This window comes from Anas acuta, chromosome 6 (genome assembly GCF_963932015.1).
Source record: "Anas acuta chromosome 6, bAnaAcu1.1, whole genome shotgun sequence".
NCBI classification, from domain to species: domain Eukaryota; kingdom Metazoa; phylum Chordata; class Aves; order Anseriformes; family Anatidae; genus Anas; species Anas acuta.
Window position 1 is genome coordinate 14,930,847 of NC_088984.1, and position 25,203 is coordinate 14,956,049.

Consider the following 25,203-nt stretch of genomic DNA (forward strand, 5'->3'; position numbering starts at 1 on the left):
AGAGGTGCTTGGACATGCTAGAATGGACTCCTTTTCCGATGGTCAGAGCCTGGAATTGTGGTTTTAACATAGTCCTTTGTGTCCTTACCAGGCAAACCAAAGAATTAAATTGGCTAATGCAGATTTCCACAATGCTTGTCACACAAACTTAGCTGAGCAGCTTCTAAATTAACCATTAGGTGCAACTAATTACTGAAGAGGAAGCAGTGCAATGAGTTTCCAGAACTGAATGCATTTGATTTCTTTTTCTTGTAACCATTTTTCTTCCAATATGTGTTTTTTGCAGTGACACTGAAAGCCGAAAATTATGCAAGAAGATGAAAGTAGATCCTAATTCAAAGGAGAAAGGAGTGGAATTGCTCCATTATAAGTGAGTGCTGGGCTGGGATTTGTAGTTCCTAATTGCTGATGCCCCTGTTAGGACTATTCTTTCTCCTTGCAGCTCTGTTCTGCTGCTGCATGAGGGCTTCTTGTTTCTCCTGTGTCTCAACATAAAATTGCTCATGGTTTCGTTAGTTTGGAAGCATGTGTTGTAACAGCAGTTAAGTTTACTCTGCTGTTGAATAGTACACATTGAAAATATGAGCTGGACTTGTGGGAGAGATGTCCAGTGAACTAAAACTACCCGATGCACAACATTGGTGGCTGAGATTTGGATCTCTTGCTTTCTCTGTCACTTGCCTACTGGCATGTGCCTTGGGAAAGTGGCTTTACCTCTCTGTGCTTTCTTTTCTGACTTGAGGCAGTACTTTGTAATATGCCTGGGGAAAGGCAAGTGTAGTGAGAGTGCAAGATTTTTGTTTTCAGAAAATAATAGGAGTGGGAGTATTGTAAATGTAAGAGACACCAAGCAGCTGCATCTCCAAAGATCGTGCCTTAGTAAATTTTCTTGTTAAAGCAACAGAGAGGGATTATTTACTAGAGACCTGTTTGCATGACGTTCTGTTTCTGCATCCTCCCTCTTTCCTTGCTCTTCCCTGCCCCTCCCCTCCCGAACTTGCTGTGGTGTCAATTCTGCTTAGTTCTGGGGCTTTGGCAGGATAATGTTATTCTAGTTAGTGAGAAGTGAGGGAGAGCAGCTGTATGATTTCCAGCAACGCTACTGTAAGTTAACACTATTCCCCACTCCTTGTTCAACAGGGACGGTGCATTTCATACTGAATATAACAGAGCTGTCACATTGAAGGTAAACTTGATTATTATTCTTTTGCTAGGTATGGGGGAGACAATTGTGGATTAAAAACAGGTGTCGGTGGTACTTCATGCTAAAGGCATGAAAGGGATGGGGTTAATCTTCATAAACAGCTGTCAGAATGACCTAAGGGTTTTTGTGTGCACGCATCTGCCAAGCACCGATCCAGAAAAGCTGTGTATTATTAACAAGACTGAACCCATGTTAAACTGTCATGTGAGTTAATGTTCAAGCTGATAACAAATAGCAATCTTCTGGTTTTGATTACCAGATGCTATTGACGGCAGTATAACTAAAAGTATTAGTCGATACTGCATTTTGATAGGGAGTTCCCTGAGGTTTTTAGGTCTTGTGTTTATAAACAATTGAGTGGCCTTATCTTTGATTTGATCATGGAACTGCAGTCCCTATGGATGTGCCCACAGTGCAGCAGGGATGAAATGACCTTTGTTTTCCTGCAAATCTTGACACAAAACAACAGGAAGCAATGTTCTGTGAGCACAATGGAAGGAAAAAGACATGAAATTTGAAAAGAATACGTAGATCTCTGTGACAGGGGAAATGTACTATAAACATGCTGAAAGTGAGCAACCTTCCTCTGCAAAGCCCTGATGAAGTGCTGGGAGTGCTCCCTGACGATTTGGATTCCAGAAACATCTTCTGTCCAGTTCTGATGCTAGTTTGAGTTTCACTTCCTCCTCTTTCTCCAGCAAATCTGGACTCTGCACAGTCACTGGTCTTGTTGGAGGCTTGATGAAGTCAATTCAGGCTGCCAGGGTTACGCTCACTTCCCTTTTCTCCTTCCTTCAGGGGGCTGGGCTGGGGTGGAAGAAGCTGGTGTGAGATGTTCTGTGAACCTAGTTCTGTCAGAGTGGCCACTCCTAAGCACGCCTGCTCTGTTACCTTCCATCCACAGCAGATTTGCTGTGGGGTAGATGGTGGAGGGCTCTGTCTTGGAAATGCTCTGTGACTTGAATCATCTGTTTAGCCTGCTCTTGGGGTTGTTATGCTGGATTTACACGAAGTGGGGGGAGTAGGACTGTGCATCTTCCCATCTCCTGCAGCAGAAATGCTGCCTGGCACTGAGAAGGGCAATGTTAGGTACCTAGCCTAGTCAGCAAGTGGCTGAGGCTGCTTCTCTACTTACTGAAGAAATGCATGTTTTTTTTCCCTCTTTGTGGGTGGGGTGATGGAGACTTGCTAGCTGCCTAAATGTGGGTGGTTCGAACAGTGGTTGAGATATCTTTCCTGCTCTCCTTAAAATACTGCAGCTGGGAGTTAGTGCTGTGACTCAATTCCTTACAGATAGGATCAACTGGAAGGCACCTGCAGAGCCCCGAGGAGGGTTTCAGCTGAGACACAACTGTAGCAGAACAGGAACTATATGAATTATTCCTTTTGTTACAGTTTTGTGGTGATTGTTTCTCCCTTCCCTAATGCCCACTGGTGTATTTGCCTCTAGCTGGTGAGAAGGAAGCAGCTCTGGGGTGACCCCATGTGCAGGGAAGTGTGAGCCCAATGTAGACAGAAGTAGGGTTTTGAAGCTCCCTTCCTCCAGGAGCTCTATTCTTTCTTAATTTAACTGCCCTTGTGAAACCAGCTGCTAATGATTTATGGGTTGGGCAGAGCATCAGAGCTGGGCAGTGGTCAAAACTCAGGTGATTGTTTCATACAGCTGCCAGCAGCAGAATGATTAATGTTGTCTGGATTTCTCCCTCCATGCCCCTTCTCCCTGGTTTCTCGTGTTGAGGCAGTGACACTTCTTTCTCACCTTCAGCTGAGTTTGTGACAAGTTTTCCAGCACATTACAAACGGCAAGCAGCAGAGTGATACAGTTACATCAGGTATCGTACCCATTTTATGGACAAATGGACAGCCTAAAGAACAGGGAGATTAAAGGATTTGTTTCACATCATTCAGCAGGCTTGTGGCAATAAAACTCGGATCTCCTTCCCAGGCATCCAGCAGGCATACAAATATTAATGTGATGTTTTGGAGAATAATGGACACAGCTCTGAAGAGGAAATGCTTTATCGCTGTAAAAGGATTCTTCCGAAATAATCGGCAATTTCATAGATACGGCTGATCCAGCTGATAGTGTACACAGAATCTTAAGAAAAGCTCTTCATTTCTTGAAGTAACTAAACCCTTATGTAATTACCAGAGATGTCCTTGTGGGTTAACTCCTAGAAAAATGAGGAATAAATGGTAGTTCAGTGTTCACAGTGGGGGGGACATTAGTGCTCAGAACCTCCTGCTGCTGAGACCTTTGTTAGGGTCGGAGCTGTTCGTGTGTCTTGTCAAGGGGGTGGATAGCAAGGTAGCAAAGTTTGGTGATGTAAAATGCTTAGAAATAGCTTTAAAAAATAAATCAAAAATTTATTTTATTTAATTTATTTTAAATGGGAAGGCTCTTGCAATACCAAGTGGCTTGTCAATATGAAAGCTAGAACTTGTTGGGTAATGAACATGTGAGGGAAGGAAGGGACACAGCTCCAGGTATGCTGGAGTAATGGCAGGCTAGGTTCTGAATTACCAGCCAGGACAGTAGATGGCCTGAAAATTTTGCCCCTGTGCTGAACAGTAGTTTTAAAAGTCTAGTGAAGGAGCAGAGAGTAGAAGAGGAAATGTCACTCCACCATCTGTGTCCACTGGGTTCTTGCATCTAGTACGTGTTTCGGGTTGCCCCACTGCGTGGAAGGTATGGAAGTACTGCAGAAGGGCAGTGGGGATGATCAGAACTATCAGTGGCTTGAATGTTTACATTGAGGGTTCTTGGGGTTGGAAAAAGGGCACTGGAAGGCGGTTGTGACAGGTGTTTATATGACTGTGAGTATCTTGAAGAATGGAATGATTACCTGCTTCACCTCAAAACATCAGTGCGAGCAGTGGCATTTTGAGGCAGCTGATTTGAAACAAGTCTGCTGTGTTTAAAAAAAGTAGTTGTGGAACTCAAAGCCGTATGTTCTGAAAGCTAAGAATTTGAAAGTCTTAGAAGCAGTATTAGATAGTCATAAAGTATAGATCCATTGGTAGCTAACAGAGGTACAAATACAATAGCTGGTGCAGAGTCCGTGAACTTAATTACTTTTTGCCAGAAATTGAGAGCCCATACCATGCATGCTATGTAAGAAAGGTGCTAGTGTAGCTTTTCCCCCAGTTATTTGTAGTGAGCTGCTGTTGGAGACCTGAGGTTAGATAGCTTTCTGACCTTAATTATTTGCTTTAGCCACACTGTGTCCTAATCCACTGTAGTGCCATACAACCAGTATCCAGGCTGTATCTATAATTTGCTGAAGCCTTTTCTGCAGGGTAAAGTACAAGGGAGTTTCACTCTTTTTCTAAAATGGAAGAAAATCTTTAAAGTATAAATCTGTTCAGTACTAGCAAAGGGAATAGACTAACCCAATAAATTAGACCTGCTGTAAACTCTGTATCCTTTTCAAGTTTGCTCCTGTAGGAGGGTGTGTGTGTATGAAATCATGGGAAGTTTTACAAGCATCTCTACTGCATTACTGAAAAGGAGGGAAATGTGCAGGGATGTTTCCATATTTATTTTTTTTCAGGTTAAAATGTGAGTCCATAAATGATAGCCAGCTATTGTGCTATTAAAACTTGCAGTGTATGCTGGACAAAGACACATCCTGTGTTGTGCTGAATTGGTGTTTGAGGTTCAAAGCTGTTGCAGGGGTTCAGGCAGCAGGTTACAGCCCAGCACGGCTCTGTCGGGGCTGCAGTGTCAAAGCAGGTCCTGACCCCATCACGGCAGGGCAGGAGTGTAGCTGGTCCTTCAGCATGGGGGCTGCTGTGCCGTGGCCTGGACTTTGCTCAGGTCTCTAACCCAGCAGCCTGGGGACCACTGCTCTTCTGTGATTAGACAGCACCATGGTTTGTTTGTGGGGATTTTTCTTTCCCATTTAAAAGGGTGCAGGAAGTGCTCTTCACAGAGTGGAGTAATGAGTGCAAGGCACCGTACTGCCTGCTCCTGCCAGAAGACATTACACATCTAATTTTTTTCTTTCTTGGCTGAGAGGGAGAGGCTGCAAGAATTAAATCTCTTTAATCCCCCGTCCTCTAACCGCATCTGTTTCTACATCACTGAACTTGGCACGTAGGAATTCTTGAAACTAACGGAGTCAATCGGACTCATTAGCTGTTTAAAATGTTGACCCCTTTCTCCTCCCAGCCAGTATATATTTGAGGTCTGTGCAGACTGAGTGCAAGCAGAACTTGATGAGGTGTTCGGAAATGTGGAATATCTCCCTGGCTTTGTCCTTCTCTCCTTTATCCATATGTTACTGTCTTCTTACAGCATCATTTGGGATGCTAATGCCTTTAGTTTTCAATTTTTTTTACAACTATAACTGCGTTATAAATTACTTGAATTTCTTCTAGCTGGCTTCTTTCTCTGCTAATGCCATATGAAAACAAATTTCTTCTACTCAAAGTGTTTGTGGTCCCAACACTACTACCTAACCCCTTAGGTCTTCTCACTGGGTACATTAAGTGCTCTGCTTGCTGTCTAGTGACTAATACGTGCTGCCTCTTATGATCAGACAAATCTCTTCAATATTATCTAAGCGAGTAGACAGAAACATTAATGCCATAAATGAATCCTGCTGTAAGCTCTGAATCCTCCCAAGCTCTGTAGTACCAGTTGCGATGAAGGAAAATGAGCTGAGCTGCACTATTTGTTGATAAGCTGTTTGGGTATTGTACCAGAGAAGCCCTAGCCAAGGCAGAGAGGTGGCAAAAATGTTTCTTGGGACTGTTGCAGTGACAGGTGTCACCAGGTATGCTGCTAACCTGCTCTTGAGAAGGTGGCTTACAAAGGTGGACTTCAAGATGGATGCTCTTGGTGTGTGTTAACATATACTCAGCTCTGGTCTTCCATCAGGAACTGGTTTGGCAGAATATCCCATGGCTGATAAAGGCTTTAATGAATGCTCTCACATGACTTTCTTTGCTTGGACTGCAAGTAAAGTTTGCTTACTGCTGTAGTGTCATCATCAACTTAACTCTTACAATGAAGGGAATCATAAAATCGTGTAATATCCTGAGTTGGAAGGGGCCAACAAGGATCATCGAGTCTAGTTCCTGGCTCCATGCAGTACCGCCCTGGAATCAAACCACATATAAGAGCATTGTCCAAATACTTCTTGACTTCAGCAGGCTTAGTGCTTGACCACTTCCCTGAGGAGCCTGACCTCCCTCTTGGTGAAGAACCTCTTCAAGGTTCTTCTTGGTGAAGAACCATGCAGCCTGAACCTCTCCAGGTGCAACTCCATGCTGCTCCCTCGACTCCTATTGATCGGTCACCAGACAGAAGAGATCAGCACCTTCTGCTCAGACCTCACTATGTGGCTGGTGTAGCAGGGTTCCTGTCAGGGACTGAACGAGTACCTACAAGCAGTGCCACAGAGAAAGAAAAAGCAGTCTGAATTGTGAATGAGCATGGAAATGCAAGTATTGTATTTCCTAGAGCACAGACATCTGAGGATAAGTGATCCAGCTGACATCCCTACATACAGCTGGAAATGGGGGGCAGTGCTGCTCTGCTGAATTCCATGGAGAATGTCTCTGACTTCAGAGGGCTGGAGTTTCCCTCAGGCTCAGTGTGAAATCAGAATCAGTAGGAACTATTTCTTTGTGATAAAGAGGATATCTGTGATCTGCCAGCACAGGAATTGTTGGTTGTATGTCTGTCAGGTAGAGCAGTTATAAAGTAAGCTTGAGAAAGTATTCTGCTTGTCAAATATGGGAGCTGCAGAACCATAGGGTCTCACATTTCCTGCTTCTCTTGTCATGTTAGCTTGCAACACTCCTACTTAAAAATCCAGTGACTGCGGTTTCTAGGTAAACGGGTCATAGGGGAAACTACTGGTGGATTATTTTTCCTCTGACCAAATGAGCAATTTGATTTATAAGTTTGGAGTTCATTGCTTTTGCTCACAGTGTGCCCTCCAGCTGGTCCTATTGGATGCAAAAGTTACTCAGATGCTGTGAAGGGCGTGGAAGCCTGACCTCTACATAAAAAGAAATCTTTTATAATAAGCCAGCGTGTAGCTGTGGAAGTATTACAGATCTAGTGCTATTGAAAGATTTCTCTGAAGGATCCTTGAAGCTTCTGTCTATATGTTGGTCCACCTCCATGTGTTTTCCCCAGTTTTATAGTGGAAGCAGGCACTGGTAAGCTGGCATATCAGTTCTGAGGAAGGTACACGACAGTACATCACTTGGTTCTGCAATAGGAGATTGGTTTTCATCTCCACTATAGCAGATGAGTATAAAAATGGAAAAACAAAGGTCCTAATTGGATAGGGTTCACATGACAGCATGGATTTGAGATTGGAGTCTGGTGGTTCTCATTCATTTTGCTTTAAAAACTTTTTTTTTCCTGTTTATTACAGTCCATGGTGGCCTTTCTCAAGGATCCAGAAGGTGCGCCGCTGTGGGAGGAAGATCCTGAAGCCAAAGATATTGTGCATATTGACAGTGAAAAGGTACTTCAGCTGGAGAAATGTCCTGTATGTTTTATAAATATATGGAATGTGAGGAATGTGCATGTTTGTTTAAACTCTTAGTGAAGCATCATATCTTTTGGAAGGGAAGATTAAAGCACCCAAACTGTGACGTGACAAAGCCTGTGTTTTGTAATAACCACAGAGCAACATCTCCTGCTTCCCTCCTTCTTCTTCCCTGTGTGGTCATAATATTAGTCTGTCAGCCACACAGCAAGCATTAAAGCATCGTGGATGTTAGGGTGGAAGAGACCTGTTGTCTCAGTAAGTGTAGCAGCTTCCAAGATGCAGTTGCTGCAGGAGGCAAGTAGGAGGTAAAATGCTGTTCTTACAACTGCAGGTTGTCAAAGTTAAAGCTTAGATACTCTCATGTGCCTGAGGTCATCTCAGGAAGTCTCTGCAGCAGGCAGGAACAGGATCCAGATCTGGAGTGATTTAACCTTGTACAGTAATCATCTACCATGGCAAGTGGGAAAGCTGCAAATAAGATAAAAACTGCCTTAAAAAGCCAGTGCCACCACAGAGCTCCCCATGATTTTCTCTCTAATATAATCAGCTTGGTCTTTTGTATTAGTTTTCTAGCCTATTGATTTTTAAAACTTTAATTGATTGGACCCTCGCTGGTATTTCGTAAAGGGCCTTTTCAATTTTCTAGCTTTCATTTTTAATATTAGAAATAGTTATTTTGACATTAGGTTTTTGTAGGAAGATTAATTTTTAATGTTCACCTTCTATACTCTATTATAAGTCTTCCAAGGGTTGTGTTCAATTTGAAAACTTCATCTCATTTCTCCACCATGCTGGTACTGAAAAATCTATTCTCATGGCCTCTCATAGCCCTGACCAGGTTTCATAGTGTGGAAACTGAACTTTAGTTTATTATTGAGTCTGACTTCTTGAGTTAGAATACATTTTTGGATGGATCAAGGAAGAAAATGTTTCCAGTCACAGGTTCTGAACTGAAAATTGATCAAACGGTACAATTTCCACATCTTAACACCAAAGATACTAGTCTTCAATATTTAGTGGGTATTTGTGTCTATGAGAAGTTTTGCCAGCTCCTTTCAAGTTACAGTTGAGCAAGCAGAAGAAACTTAAGTGTTGTCCGTTAGGAAGTATGACCCTTCTTTTCCCCCAGAGAAATGAGCCCGTGTTCTATTAACATTTATATTGACTTTTAAAAGTTTTAACACAAGTCACAATAAGAGATGTCATTTTGTCTAAGTTTGTTTTTACTTTATTTGGTTCGTTCGCTAGGAATTGCGAAGGCTTCTGAAGAAGGAAGACAAACCCATTCTGATGATGTTCTATGCCCCATGTAAGTAATCCAGCGTGTCCTTTCACTTCTTGTTCCCTTCTTCACCAAGGCTGACTGGAAGCCCTACCTGTGCTTTGCTAACATCATCTTGTCCCATCTTTATCATTGAAATCCATGTGGTGGATTACCTTATGTAATTTCTTTACCTGTTGTTCTTTCTAGATTTGCACGATATGCTGAGCACATTAGTGTTAATGCAGCTTTCTGAGGGGGTGTAGTCCCTCAGTGCTTCTCGCTGGAAGTGCAAATGAGCGTTGTACGTGCTTTTTTCTTTCGCACTTTGGGCCATGGTGTAAGACAAGTGGTTACACAAAAGATCTCTGGAGGAGACCATGCAGTTGAAAGAAGCTCTATTTGTTCTTGGTAACCGGCTGCAGAGGGAACTACAGTGCACTGGTCAAGAGCAGGAATATTTTTCCTGCTTCATTCCAGGACATACCCTGGGTGTTTCTGCTGTCACTGGCAGGAGTATCCTGAATACAAACGGAGTTTAATTGGGAGGGTGGCAGGAAGGAAAGAGGGAGAGCATGTTGGAGTCGCTGCATTTCTTTTGCGACCTTGACACTGCATTGCTCTGATCTTGTTATCGTGTTGGCTGTTTCTTCCTTAATTTTACAAATTTACAACTGCTTCTTCACATTTTCTGATGACAGGTATATGAGAGGCTTTCCAGTTCTTGAAAACAAAATATTGTTGTGCTGGAGTTGTTGCTCAGCTGGAAAGCAGGGCAGCCGTGAGAAAGGAATGAATGTGTGACCTAAGCTGGAAAAGCCTCCCGGCACTGTCCTGGTTGTGAAATTGATGTGAGGCATTGCTACCAATTTGCTGTTTGTTTCTCTTTTAAAATGAGCATCCCGTGGCAGGATTATCTCCTGTTTCAGTGTATTTTCTCTGGTAATTATTGCCTGAAACACCATTCTACCTTTTTCAGTCTCATCTGTGTACAACCAAGACGGCCAGAATTGCCCAAGACTTAGCTTGCTGCATCACTCAGAGGATGTTTTTTTCCTTAATTAAATTAGCAGCAGCGCGGTGCCTTCACGCTCTGCAGCAGGCCGGGCCTGCGCGGCCTGGCCTGGCGTGTGGAGAGCGCCAGCGGCCATGGCCGCCGCGGTGTCGGCGGGGGGCGATCCGCCCGTTCTGCCTGCAAATCGCCCCCTCAGGGAGCGTCCCGCTGTGGAGAGCTGTCGCAGTTTACCTGTATCATGAATAATTGTTTTTCCGCAACTGAGTCTCTTCCTGCAATGTGCCTTATCTAGCCCTTCGTTCTCTTTGAACCGTTCCCCCAGAAGCCCTCCTCCTTCCAGTTTCTCTTCTTTTGAAGTGGCAAAACACCTGCTAGTCTTCAGTGCTATAATACTTTTTGCTGATTTCTAAACTGCTGTGAAGGAAGCCTACTTGTAAGGTGTTTTTTTTCCCCCCTCTGATTTCACGTTTCTTAACTCCCTCATCTTTTATTTAACACACGAGACCTTCTGATTTGGTTCTTATCCAATTTTTCTTTTCTTACTCCTGCTCCACTTGAGACAGAATACGTCCAGCAGTTTTATTAAAATACAGACTTGGGGAAGCTGGAGTTGCAGGTTGCTGTCTTCTGACATGGGCGTTAATGTTCGTACCTGGGAGCAGCAAATTGAGGCTGGCTACTAAAGGGGTTCATTTCCTTGCTTGTGAGGTGGAGGGTCTTTGGCAGGAGAGGTTGTTGGAGCCTTTGTCTAGGAAGGCATGGGGAAGACGGCTGCATTCTTTCTCAGCTTGGCTGGAAGCAGAGGGTTTAGATTCATTGTGGCAGATTCATAGGAAATGGGCTCTTTCATTACATACTATTGCAGAGGGAGATGAAAGCGACTGCAAACTTAAATGTAGTTCCTTTAATATTTCAGGAATGCCTGGTCTGGGTGAAACGACTCAGAGTAAAAGCATGCCTTTTCCTTGGAAGATATTACCTGCCATTTGGAGACCATTCACTGTACTTTTGGACTTTATATTATAAGTCAGACAGCACTAAATATGAAAAATTAGGTATACTTACAGGCATTCAGATTTACTTATGGTTAACTCTGCCAAAGGAGACTCCTGCAGAAGATGGTCTGCATTTTGGCAACAAAAAGGAGCTGTTTAAAATGTTATTGAAAACAGGGTTTTAAAAATGGAAGTGTTACCTAGTGGAAAAATTAGTACGTGTTTAATTAAAAATCCCACTTCTGAGTCACAATACAAGAAAAAGAGCAGAAGAAAAAGGAGGTTTTTTTGTCTGTCTTGTATGCCTGCATGGGAACGTATGTGGCTTGACAGTCTTGAACGGTGTAGTGCAGAAGTTAATGGGTAGGAGAGGTCCCACTGCAGTGGGTTTGGGAGCAAGGAGTCCAAGGCAGTGGCAGGGCTGGGATGGGAGTGGAAGGATGGTGGGGTGGTGGCTGTGGGAGGAGGCTGGTATGCCTCTGTACTCCAGGAGAAAGTCCAGGGAGTGGTAAGAGGTTCAGGAGGAAAAGTGGGGGAGATCACTAGTTTAGGGCCTGTTAAAGACAACAGAAGTTGAGGATCCAGAAGATGGTGTTAACAGCTCGTATCTTTTGATGCTGTTCCAGTGGTTTGGATGAAGTTGAGAGTTCAGTGGACCCCAGATGAATGGTCTGTGCCCACCAAGAAATCATCATTTGACACAGCACTAATTTAATGACCTCACTGGCAATTTGAGTGGAGAGATCAAAGGGAGAAAGACCACAGAAATGAGCTCTCTTTTCCTCTGATTAAATAATGTTCCTCTTAGGCATGCTGATGTGGTCCTAAACCAGTGGTTGCAAAATATGTTTCTCCTTTATGGAAGATACTTCCAAAACCCTTCTCTCTTTACCAGAAGAAAGTATTGACTGCTGTCCCATGGTGGACCATGGGTTGCTGTACTAAGTGTCTGAAGTGCATGGCCACAGCTTCCTTTCATGCTGTCTGCAGTCCCTCTCTTCCCAGTGTGCGTGCACGTATTTTACTTGGCAAGGGTGAAACCTGCTGCTTACAAGGTGATTTATTGCTAATCTGCTTAGCACTCGAGCGTCATCAAACAGCTCTTAGTGTGCTCCAGCTATGCATGTAGTCTTCCTCACTCACTATTTGTCTTTTCCTCAGCACATAAAGTTCTTGTATTTTACAAGGGCTGTTGCTTCCCCTGAGTTGTCTTCTCCATTAACAGAGCATGGCTTAACTTTTGATGTCTGCTTAATGTGTTTAGGAGATGTCTCAAATGAGTTTCAAAGACCTGTTAAACTGAGATGAATCTGAAGTACACCCCCATCGCCCCCCTGATTAAAGACCATATTCTGACTTTCTCAGTCACTAGAGTGCCCGTTCGAAATGCACAAAGCTTTTTGGTTTGGCTTGATGAGCATAACATCTTTCATCTTGCATTCCACTGTGAGCTCAGCCCAGAGCCTTAGGAACGTAAAATGGTGTTGCTCTTTCCAAAACTAGGAAAAGAAATGAATATGAAGCTGAGCAGCATGAAAAAATAGCAAAAATAGCAGCATATAATAAGTTGTAGCATCCTTAGAAAATAATAATATAATTACTTAGTGGAATAAATAAGGAATTTCATTAAAGAATTATTGTATATAAAAACATGTATAGTGGTATGCTTTGGAACACAGATCCTGTAGAAGAGTCTGAATGGAGTTGTTGGCATGTTACTGACACAATTTCTTTTTTATCAGGGTGTGGTGTTTGTAAGAGAATGATGCCGTCTTATCAGCAGGCAGCCACAGAACTGAAGGGTAAATATGTAAGTGAGAAGATAAGATTTATATTTAAAAAATCTTTTTTTTAAAAGATAATATTTTTAACAATTTATTGAATATTTAAAAACACAAATATTTATTGAACTGGGTAATTTTTAAACAAGTTGAAACAAAGCCAAAAATGAATGATGCTGTTCCACATTTGCTCAGGATTATCTCCTTTTTTTTTGCTATTATTAAAACTTAGCATAATGAGGCATTTACTCACTTGCCTTTTATATCTAGTATGTAGTTTTTGTCAGGGAAAAGTGGGCTCTGACACTGCTTTGTCTAGCTTCTATTTGGTGAATTTATAGTCGTCTTAAGCTCGTTTTTGTAAAGATGAAGAAATATTTGCCATTTTGGGTTTGATCAGCTTTTGGCTTGATGTTTCTTATTCAACTCAAGTATGGATGCCCTTAGAGTAATAATTAATCCACTTGCTCAGTGGAGAATCACAGTGTTATGGGAGGGGGATTACTGTACGTTTTCTTGATCATCCTCCTAACAAGTAAGCATAAGCGTTACATGCATAAGCATTGCTGTAGCTTTGTCAACAAAGTTAACGTTTATACCAGGCTAAAATAAAAGTGAGTGTTGATCCTAATAAAATCAATTTGCAGCAGCTGCAATAACTTGGTTCTCTATTTGTACTAATAAGGCATATTGATCTCTCTAAGCAAGACGAAGACACTTTTCAAGTCATGTTTTTATAATACACTATGTATAATTTATGTAATACCAATAACACTTGAGTGACACAGAAATGGGATTGTTGTTCAATGGCTTTGGCTGGATTTGGTCTGATTCTACCTGTTGAATCGCTTGGGTTATAAGTTTCCTCAAGAGAGGCAGCACGTGGTGAGGAAAAGATGAAGTACTGCAGTTCATCGCTGGGGCAGCTCTGGTCAGTGCATTTCATGAGTACTGAGAGCCCTCGGACTACCCCATGTTTTCTCAGCTAGTTGTTTTTCAAGGTGTTTTCTCTAAATTTTTCTCTAAATCCTTGTTTGCTTAGGGCTGAAAGCAGTGGGAGTTGTTCAGATTTCAAGGCTTTACTATGTCCTAAATAAGATATTTTCAGGAGTGCTTCTATACAGCCAGGCAGCATGCAAATTCCTCTCCCTTCTGTGGAGGGTGTGCTGTTTTCTGGGGGAAGGCACTCCTGTCTTGCACAGCAGGTCTATCACAAGGCGTGGGGTGGACAGGAATTTGAAGCATAAAGAAACACCTACACACGTACTGCCAGAGAGAGGGCATGCTGCAAAACGCTGTTTTCCTGCAATTATCCCTTGTCCACATGTAGTTCTGTTTTTATTAAATTCAAACCAGAGAATTTAAACTCCAGATCTGTTTTGTTTGATAATTTCCAAGAAAGAAAGGAAAGAGTTTAGGTAGGCTTAGGCTAATCCTGCCCAGCTCAGGGGTCTGGCACTGGTCAGAGGTGCTTTTTTGCACTTGTAGTGTTTTTAGTGCAGGTTTATTTCAGAGGAAAGTCCAGTTATGCCACTGTCACCAGTGTCTTTCACAAATATCAATCTGTTCATCTAAATCTGACCTAGTTAGCTTCCTGAGTGGGATGTGTACACGGTTTGCCATTTCTAAAATTAACTCTGCTGTACCCATCATAAATTATCCATGGGGTGCCTGAGAGCAATGTTGACCTCCAGATCAGGCAATGCTGGAAAGTTTATGATTGTTTTGGATGAGCTGAAGGTTTGGCATTTCAATCAGACCTGTTGTTAGCTGTCGGGATGTGGCAGGGTTAAAAGTGATTATGGCTACTATATAGCAGGAAAATGAAATATAGTATTGCCTATTTAGTAGGTCATAAAAATGAAAAGGTGAACTGTGTCTGTCGTTGGTTGCTATATTCTTTTGGGACTGGTCCCATCTTGCCGTAGTTGCTGAGAGGAAGACTGTATGGTTCAGTATTATGTTAAGTTTAGAGTTTTCTATTCCATTAACCCTAGCACGAAACAAAAAGAGTGGTTCCACATCAGAAGAGGATGGTTTATTTTATCCCTGGCACAAGAGATTCCCCTAGCTCTGCTCCATCAAGTAGCAGGATGGGAGAGTCACAGGAGAACAGAAGTCAGAAGCCTAGAAGATATGACCAGCTAGCAAAGGTTCAAAGTTGATTTAGATACAGGTAGCTTGGTGGGGAGCAGGTAAAGTGTTGCAGTATGTCAAATGTCACTGCAGAGGTGAAATAAATTAACTGATCTTTGTGTTTACTGTGAATATTTCAAGAGGTAGTGGACTTAAATTGAAGTCAGGGTTATTCAGTCATTTGCTAAAAGACAATTAGCTAAACATCTGGCAGAAGAAGCTTAGGTATAGAGGGAGGATCCTGACTTTGGGTAGAAGGTATATTTTGATGGTCCCTGTTAGCCTTGATGATACATGATTGTGTGATTATAGGCCAGCTAAAGCAGTAACTTTTGTTTTTAAAAATGAAACCTATTGTAATAGACTTTTGGTCACTTATGCTTCATAGTGTATGAACACCAGAATGAATCCACGTTCTTGACCCAAATCAATCACTGCAATCTGGCAGATGTAGATGTGGCTGGAAATGCTAATGTAAAACCTAGGAAATCTTTTGAAAGTTCTTGGCAAATCTTAAATCTGGTAGGCTGGTGTAAAGCAGGGAATTAATGAAGCCAGTTCTCACTGTATAAAGTGACTGCTGCATCTTGATCCTATTGAATTTACCTATCCTCAAGAGTTGACATAAAGGATAAGGGAAGGGGAGAACTGGGCCTTAGTATCTCCTATGAATGAAGTCAATCTGGTTGTTAGAATTACAAGGAAAATTCAAAGCAAGAGATGTGACCAGCCAGTAAAAATCTTATTTCTGTACTCCTCTCCTCTGAGGTAGCTTTCCTTTATCCTTTCTCAGGATAGGCGAGAGAAAACAAAGCATCTTCTTGTGACTTTCCAGCACGCTATTAGAAAAGGTTGACCTTCAAACATGGATTTTGTGCTTTAAGATTTATTTCATGCTGGCTCCTAGCACATTTGGTTGGTCTATGCAGTTTGCTGCAGTCAGGAACCTGGTATTAAATTCTGATGTGATATTTCAGCTGGAAGGAGAAAATCCTGTTTTTGGAGGGGGAAGGAGGAGGTGTTAGGATTAAAACCCTGCTGCTAAAATGATTTAAGCTGTCAATGCCATTAAAACTAAGTTAATCTTGAAGTTGTATCTCAGCAACTGGCTGAAGGTTTGACTGCAGAACAACCTCACTGTGAATCTCAAACCCACAGAACCTCAGAATTAGTCCTATCTTCAAATTTTCAGGTCAAAAGTCTTTTGAAAAAAGTCTTTGAAAGACAGTTGGAGAGGGCACAGGAGCCCTGAGCTTGAAGCTTATGGTGGATTGCTGGTGTGGAGGGTGGGTTGGGACAGAGGTAAAGAAAGGGAAGCTTTTTGTTTCATTTACCGGTCTGAAAAGTTGCTGTGCTCCCATGCCCATCTTTTAATATCTGTAAGAAAAGGCTGTTTCAACTGTCATTGCACCCTGCCAATCAGGTAAGTTAACACATTTAAAGTATATAAATGCCATGTGGCGTTTCCTGGGCTCATGGAGAATGTTTTACATCAAAGTAGTGCTGATTTTTTTTCCCCCTTGCCATTCAGCATGCTCTTAAACTGGGATAAAGTCAGTGCTTGGTCAGGCAGACTTTCTGGACATTAGCTGAGATTGTAAACCAAAAAATGTGGCTAGAACTCTTTGTGTCCTTGTTAACATTTGGATGTGAACCAAGCCATGTACATGCACAGGAAGAAAGAATTCTAGTTGGACTTGTGCTCTCTTTGCAGATTTGTATTTTAAACTACTAGTGAGATTCAGAGAATGCCCTTTTGGTATTTCTGTTAGGGGGTGAATAAAAGGAAATGGAGGTGCTGTGAGAGCAAGGAGTACACGACAGGCTGAATGGTTTGTGCTTTCTGTGGGCTAGGCTCAAATATTGCTCTGTTTTTCCTTGGTCAAAATCAGAAGCGCTTCATTGCCTTTTATGAAGTCACCCTTGGTTTACAGCAATATGAGTGAAATCAGAACCTGCACAGAGTTTAGCTGGCTTTACTGCTCTTTAGAAGTCATGTTGTTACTACTGTATTGTAAGAATCAATATAATTATGCTCTGTTTTTTTCAGGTTCTTGCAGGGATGAATGTTTACTCTGCTGAATTTGAAAGGATAAAGGAAGAATACAATGTCCGTGGATATCCTACAATCTGCTATTTTGAGTCAGTTATGTTTTGCTACTATTTAAGAAATCATACACTTGACTATAATTGCATGTTCTTATCTTCAGGGCAAGCACTAAACCTTGTTTTGTTGCTTTAATAGGAAAGGAAAGTTCCTGTTCCACTTTGAGAACTATGGTGCTACTGCAGCAGATATAGCAGAGTGGCTGAAAAAGTAAGGCACTGAACTTCATACACTCCACCTTTTATGTACCTTTTATTATTTACAGAATGTAATGGTTTAGGATCAGCCATCTTTCCCTCATTCCCTCTGCTCAAAAGAGCAAACAAAACTACCCCTCTGAGACTGGCTAAACTAGCACAGAGAGATTGCATGCTAAAAAACAAACGTTAGGCATGCCTTGCGTTTTACAATTGCATTTCATATGTAATAGGGTACTGACTATGGACCAAAATTAATGCAGATGCACAGATCTTGGCGTCGTTAAAAATGCCAACTTAAATTTCCAATGATCTTGGGTGCCTAAATTTAATACCTCACAGAAGGTGTGACTTTGGTTGTTTTATTTAAAATGTACGTGCCAAGTACACAGTTCTCATTAGTTCCTTAGCCTTCAGATGGAATATTTAGTGTTTTCTAGTGACACACAGTAGAAACTAGCACCCTGGATTGCTAGTCATTTTTACAAAGCTTGTTTCCCGTTATGACTTGAAGTGGTGTTGAAAGTGTCCTGTTCTACCTAAAGGCGTCTGTTTACAGTTGTAAATCTTTAAATTATGTGAATTATGTGAAGAAGTAATCTTTAAATTATGTGGATATAAGTTGCAAACTATTGTGATGATATGGCTTAGCAAAATTGGAATAAAATAAATGTGTTTTACTGCACCAATGGGACTACGCTGGGGACACGGGAAGGGTTGCAGATAGCCCAGGGGCTTCAGCAGTGGTAGGCTAGGTGGTTCAAGGTGGGGACCTGCAAACGTAGCGCCAGCAGTATTCCTGTTGGCTTCAGGAGGTACAAACAGTGAAAGCAAGCACTGCCCTGTGGATCAAAGAGAAGAGATTTAGGTGTAGTCTTTAAGCTTCATTTAGTCCATTCAGCCTTTCAGAAATTAATGATCAAGATGGCAACTCCAGCAATGTTGAGGAGATGATCAGCCCACAGAGCAAGGCTGTGACTTCATCACCTGTACCGTATTATGCTTTTCAGTTCTGCAAGGATGTTGTTATCTCTTGGCTACCATGTGTGAAACATTAGATGTTTGGGGTGAGTTTTTTCCCCCGTCTGCCCACGTAATATCCAGATAATCCCTGTAATATGCAGTGCCTTTCTATCAGTGCTGTGACAGCAAGTGAACACAGCTACTGGAAGCAAAGCAGAACAGCTGCAAGCTCTTTCCAATGATAATCTCTGCTAACAAGCCACAGTGGGCTTTGGCTGATACTCCAGCAGTCCAGAGCTAAAGACAGCTGTTTGTCCTCACTTAGTGCTCAGTGCATGTTTATTAGCTTCCCAAAAGATGATCTGAGTGGTAGCCTTCTTACTCCTGTTTTGTATAATAAATGCAACTTTAAGGAAGGCACGTCTGAGAAATTATGCGTACTTAAATTTTGCCAGTAATTGATGTCGTAATTAAAACTGTATACTGTATATAGAGGGTAAATCTGCTACATGCATAATATTGCATTACTCTGAGGAGTATAAGTAGTCAAATGGTATGGTGGGGGCTTTAGGAAAGCCAAAGATTGTAATTAGATAGCTGCAGGGTGTATACTCTATATTTCAAAACAGCATAATATTAAAGCTCTCACCAGATAACTCAAGCAAGAATTTAATATCATCACTGTTGTGATTTCCTGTGATATTGGTGTCTTGAGCAGTGTCCTCTCACCTCTGAGGAGGAATGATGCTAGCTCCCTTTTCTGAAAACACAACTACAGCAGAACAGGCATAGGCTATGAATTAGCTAGGCACCAAGACCAAATCCTAAATCTAATGCTCAGTCTCTGAACTCCCTGAGTGTCAGGTGCAGTTCTGGGTTCCCCAGGCTGTGTCGCTTTTAAGGAGAGGCGATTCTGAAGTGATGTTGGAGAGGGTGGAGGCTGCTGCCAAGACAAAGCTGCGCAAGTCAGACAGGGAGTTGCTCGGATAGGAGATGCCAGTCAGCTGAGCAGGTGTGCTGAGCAGCAGGGGCATGGCACTGCCAGAGTGTCTGTGCCAAGGAAAACCAACGTGTGTTTATGCTGTGCGTGCACATGCTCTTGTCCGTATGTTCTTGAAAGAGAATCCAGGAGACACTGTGCCATATGAAATGACCTGTTTTTTGTGGACACGAGTTAGATGCCACAGAAGGGCAGCTGTTTTCTCTTAGCTCCCTCTTGTTGTTTTGACCTCTAAATGTTCATGGCTAAGTGCTGAAAGTGGTTGATCTGTGCTGATTTAGGGCAGGGGGCTGTGGAGTATAACAACAACGGTTAGAATTACTTAAACTGTGAAGAGGATGTTTTTCACATTCTTTTCCCTCAGAGCAAGAGCTACTAGTTTGGAGGGTTCCAACACCTTTTCATTTGTTAGTTCATGAAGGCACTTCTTTCTTGTGTTGAAGTGTCCTAATGCATCTGGCTACAGGTACTTAACCCCTCTTATCTTCCTAATAGGCACTGGCTACTATCTCGTGGAGTTTCAGATGTTTTTATGGGGTGATAGAGAGAAACCATCACAGTCTTATTCCAACACACAGCATTATTAACACGGGAGATGCTATCTTGTACATACAATTCTTTTTTTATCCATCGTCTAACACAGCTGCATTGATCTGGATGGTAGGCAAGCCAGACAGCTCCTTGCTGCCTCCAATAGCTGCTTAGTTTGTCTCGCAGTTTTTGTGGACTTCTCTTGGGCCTTTCCTTAGCACCACCTAACTACTCAATTAAATCAAGAACTTGCTCTCTGTTCTTAATTCAATTAGCTCTTGATATCTCTTCCAGACTTCTGTCATCCTATTTTTGGTCTTCAGGCGTTGGATGTGCCTTCTCTCAGTTTTAAATGACATTTTAGATTTTGCTTGTTGTCTCCTCCAGGCTTTGAGGTACTTCTTACCAACTCCTGTGTAGGCTAATTAGCATGCACAGCATTTTAAAGTGGGCCATTTGAATAAACATCCTGTGCCCTGCTTTACTAATTCCTTGCTGAAATAGGTCATGCCGGGCTCTGCTGAACACAGCTTTCTCCTGGTGCTTTGTGGCCCGCATGTCCGTGTTCATCATGCTCAAACTACTCGAACCAGCTCCCCTACCAAATTGATTGTGTCGTGGTATTTTCTGGAAAGCCTTCATCTGCCAGCATACCTGTGGATTATTGCTGTTTCGTACAGGCTTGGCAGCAAGCACAGTGATTCTCTGGGCAGCTTTGTGACACAGCCCCTGAATTGTCACAATTCTGCCTGTGCTGTGGGTCTCCTGGGCCATTTAGGTGGTAAACTCTCATGGATGGGGACTTGCCTCTTTTTCTCTTTAGGCTGCTGGGCTTCGTGCAGCTCCCACCTTTGTTTGTTTTTTGGTTTGTTTTATCCTACGAGCTGCATCAGAGGTGTGCATCGCAGCTTTGCACACATTGCTTAATATTCTTGGATTGGGCCCATTGCTTACATCAACAGAACTTGCTATCTGAATCTGTATATCTCTGCTGATTTCTTTTTATCAAACTAGGCTTTCAGCCTAGCAATGAGCAAAGCAGAATAAATGAATTATCATCCGTTTGCCATTCCTTGTTCCAGGCAGCTAACACAATAATACATTTTAATCAAAAATAGTAAATCTGCTTTCACCAGGGATGGGGCCACATCCAGATTTGTGCTTTGCCAAAGAATTTGGGGAATTTGGGGGGATATTTGGAACTCATTACTACACCTGGCAAGGATAAAGTAGCTTCAAAGTCTGGCTCCAAATGTTCCTGTGTTTGGGTGTACTTTATGTGAGCAGTACTTTAATAAATAAAATGTCAGTTAGCATGGTTTAGTTCACGTATGCCAAATTCTGTTATGAATGTACATTGATAAAAGGAAAGAGCACTTGTGTAGTGGAATGATGAGCAATTGAACTGGTCCAGAGCAACTGAGGTTCAATTTCCAGATTTTCCAACGTGTCTTTGAGCAGTCTCTCTGGCTCTGAGCCATCAAAGATGGTTAAGCTCATGTGCAATCACAGGGAATTCGGTGGAGCGCGTCACTTATCTTTTAGATTAAGCATGCAGTTTGAGTAGCTTTGCTGATTTAGGCCTGTGAGCCCACTGTCACAGGAGGACATAACGATGCTTCCCCAGGTCACAGGGTTGTTGAGGGTAAAGCCATGCCATGAATTTCCAGGTAAATGCCCTGGTGTACACTGCACACAGCTCACTCATGGTCCTGACATTGCCACTCCTCCTTTCTGTCAGCCCTATAATCAATATTCTGTTGGTATTCAAGGTGACTGGTTAGATTGGCTGTTTCTACTCACTGCTTTTTTCTTTCATTTGCAATGACTCCTGTGAACTACTAAGTGTGAGTGCTGTAAGAAAGGAAGCATCCTGCTGAGGAGGCTAAAGAGTAATAGAAAAATACATCAGATTTTTATAATGTAATAACTAAGCAGTCTAGTTATCTCTTCACTCTGTCCTCTTCTATTTCTGATCTGTCCTTGTGAGCTCCTTGTGGATTTTTTTTCCTTTCTCTTCCAGTTCTGTCTGACTTTCGGCATTTATCACTTTTGAGTGGAAGAATTACTGAAGCTGTTCAGTAGGGTTAGTGTGTCAAACCCATATGGACATTTGCACGAAGGTGGTTCCTTGCAATCCAGCTTGCTAAAATTACTACTTAGCACCAACGAGCTGCTTTTCAGCTGTGTCTGTTTGTCTTGTAGCCCGCAGGCACCTCAGCCACAGGCTCCGGAGACTCCCTGGGCAGATGAGGAAAATGTAGTTTATCACCTGACTGATGAAGACTTCGACAAGTTTATAAAAGATCATTCATCTGTGCTGGTGATGTTCCATGCACCATGTGAGTTTGCTTTTTCTATTCTGTACCCTGATCCACATGCTTGTAAACAAAACCAATGATAATTTGCTGCGTAGGTTTCGCAGAACCATAAAATCAAAGTCCAGGCTTCTCTTGTTTGCTGTGAATCTTAAACACACAGGGCATGAAATGTTTGTGAAGCTGCTGGTTTCAAGTTAGGATAGAGGTATGCTGCTGGAAGAGGTATTTTGTAGGCTGAGTCAAAGCATAACTAAAGAGCATAATAATGCTTAAATAGTCAGAGGAGTTGTCATTTCACAAGATTACCGTCAATGTTTGGTTAGTCTTCTTTGTTATTTGCTTTCAAGCCAGAGCTCTGGTTGTTTCAGCAACTCCATTTGAGATCTGTGAGGTCATGAGCCCTTGTTCACAGCTGCAAATGCACCAATTTTAATCACGGGGGTGACTCACTTTCACTCCTCTGCCACAGTTCTCTGGCAATCTAAGCGGTGCTGGTCATTCAGTGTTGTGCTGAAGCATGCCAAAACATTATGTAAGTTCAGAAAGTCCCTGCGGCCTTTGATACAGAGCTGGTAGTGATACTACTTACAGCTTGGCTGAGAATGAATTGGGCTGATTTTTTTGATGATTTGAGACTTCAGCTGGAGCAGTAAAATGCCGTGGGTTGCCCTAAGGTATTTCCCTCTGAAAGCTCTTCCAGCTACCTTGTCCTCCTGTATCTTGTACCCTCCAGATTAATACCTGCATCAACTAGTTTGCTTGCTAATGATGCAACATGTTACAGCTATGCAACAGGTTCTACCAATTCTTTGTATCTTCAGTTGGAGGTTCAGGCTCAGATCTGCTCTGTTGGGTGATACACAGCTCGTCTCCTCTTGCTGCTGTGTTGCCAGTTGCACTTGGATGAGATGTTTGTTTTCATGGGCCTAGATTTGAAGGTTAGGGCTCTGGAGGCAGGGTACGTGCTCACAGCAGAAAAACTGAAGGTCTTGGCACAGAGGCTGCAATCCAGCTTCCCGTTAAACCAGCGGGAGTTAGCACCTAAATGCTTTATTTTAAGGTCTGCTCATAAGACTCACTTGGAAAACACCATAATGAATTTCCTTTGCCTGATGAAACATCCAGCGATTTGATCCGCGGAAGCAGGTGACTGCTGTTTTGTCATTGTGTTCACTGGATGATTTGTAGTAATGAAAGTGGGGCCGGAGATGAACGCCTGGTGTGAGAACTAAAACACAAGTAGCAGAACTGATGAAGCCTGGTTTGCTAAGGAGTTATCCTTCGTTACCCAAATCCTTCCTTCCCTCAGCTTTCTGTGCACTCCCACTGTGCAAGAGGCAGCACAGGCGGCTGCTCATCTGGAGCTGCACGCTTGCTGGTTTGGCAGGACAACAGCTGCCAGTCAGGAAGGTAACTGCTGAATTTCCCTGCTTCACCTCTCTGTGTGCAAGGGCTTGGGATATGCATTCTCCCCATATACCCCCAGATTTCTTTAAACATACATTATTTTATTAGTGTTTGAAAGCTTTGTTGGTTTTTGAGTTTCTAAATGGGCAAAGGAATTTGATAATCTATTTGGAAGGAGGCAGAGAGAAGAAACAAAAGTTTGTCCTGTAAACCACATTCCTGTAGGAAGTCAGGATAAAAATAGATGAATACGTGCAGCTACATTCAAATTTTGTAGGAAACTCAAGTTAGTTTTAAATCTGAACATGGCTCTGTTTAATTTTTGTTTTCTAATATCCTCAAAAAGCACAGGTAATATATAACACAGATAATTTAATTGTAGGTATGACGTGACCCATTTGGAGAGGAGGAGCCCTTGCAGCTGAGTGTGTTTTTTACGGAGGGGCGTTCTGTGCTAAGGTACAGCAGTACTTTGGCAAATGCTGTTATAAAAGTAAATCAGTTCCTGAACTGGGCTGTTGCATTCTCCTGATAACATGTTCCAGCTGCTTGGGATTGAAACAAAGAATGTTCCTTACCAAGAAACTTAATTTTAAATGTAAAGTGAATATTTAGGGCATAGATAATGTGTAATACATTTTATTTACATTCAAGTGGTAGTGGTCTGCCTACCTGCAGAATCCAGCTTGTAAATGTGTTAAAGATCTTTGTGGTTGTAAGAATCCTCTGTGGGCAACCTCAGCACAGAGTGCAAGGCTTGCAAACCAATTAATGACAGGCAGCTATCATAAACAGTTTTCTCTGTGATTAAAAGATCTTCTCTAAGCACTTTTTAGATTTATTAATGGAGACACCTTATGAATGTAAGGAGATAAATTACTCCAGTAAAAGAAACAGTAAAAATGGAGGACATCATTTGAAAAAAAATCAACCCTTTGTGGCTTAGGATGTGACAGTTGCTTCTAAAAATTAATAACTAATTTTTTTCTTTGAAACATGAACAAAATAGGCCCAGAACTCAGGATATACTTCTTTGTAACTAAGAATAAGCAAGAGGATTCAACACTGGCCTGGAATTAGTAAGGACTTACAAAGCTATGTCCCTGTGCAGTGTACACGTGACTTGGAGTTTTTATAACAGGTTATAAATCTCGTGTTCATGCAAAGATCTTTTACTAGAGACAGAATTATTTCAGTGATGCCTTAATTACAATTCCGCAGTCAGATGGCCGATGTATTAATACACTGTAGTATTAAAAGATGTGTGGGAAGACGGAAGCTTTTTATTCCTCCCCCGCAAGTGCTGAAGAGGCAGTTGAACCAAATGCACTCATGGTAAATACCTGTGAACTGCAAAATTAGGCACTGTGATGAATTTGGCAAGTTGGATCTCCATGCCTGTGGCTACTAATGATCACCCGTGAGGCCCACTCTATAATTATTTACAATCAGTTGCTCTCAGTAGCCCAATTAGAAGTGTTGCAGCATTTTGTGTTAAGTGCAGCCTAGTATGTAACTAGGATCAACCAGAGCAGCTACGGGTGATTTAAACATATCAGGAGCATCTGTAGCATGCAACTTGCACCTCTTGCTATCGGTGACCTTACACCTTTTCTGCAATAATTTAGTACAGCCACTAAATAGAAGATGTGCTGCTTTGAATCGCTACTGCTGGCCCTGAAACACGTGGGTGACTGTAGGTGGGATGAGTTCATCTTGCCGTTGTTTTGCAGGTCACTAGGGACACGAAGTAGGATTTTTAACCTT

At 42.2% G+C, this 25,203-nt stretch overlaps 1 protein-coding gene across 1 annotated transcript in view; it reads left to right on the plus strand.

Annotated features, from left to right (window-relative positions):
• PDIA5 (protein disulfide isomerase family A member 5) overlaps positions 1-25,203 on the plus strand; it is a 97,850-nt gene that overhangs the window by 26,718 nt on the left and 45,929 nt on the right. Inside the window, exons 4-11 of the mRNA XM_068687507.1 lie at positions 287-370; positions 1,141-1,186; positions 7,603-7,695; positions 8,971-9,031; positions 12,736-12,803; positions 16,961-17,052; positions 17,156-17,227; positions 21,914-22,050. Coding sequence (XP_068543608.1) covers positions 287-370; positions 1,141-1,186; positions 7,603-7,695; positions 8,971-9,031; positions 12,736-12,803; positions 16,961-17,052; positions 17,156-17,227; positions 21,914-22,050 — 653 coding nt within the window. The remainder of the gene's footprint in view (positions 1-286; positions 371-1,140; positions 1,187-7,602; positions 7,696-8,970; positions 9,032-12,735; positions 12,804-16,960; positions 17,053-17,155; positions 17,228-21,913; positions 22,051-25,203) is intronic.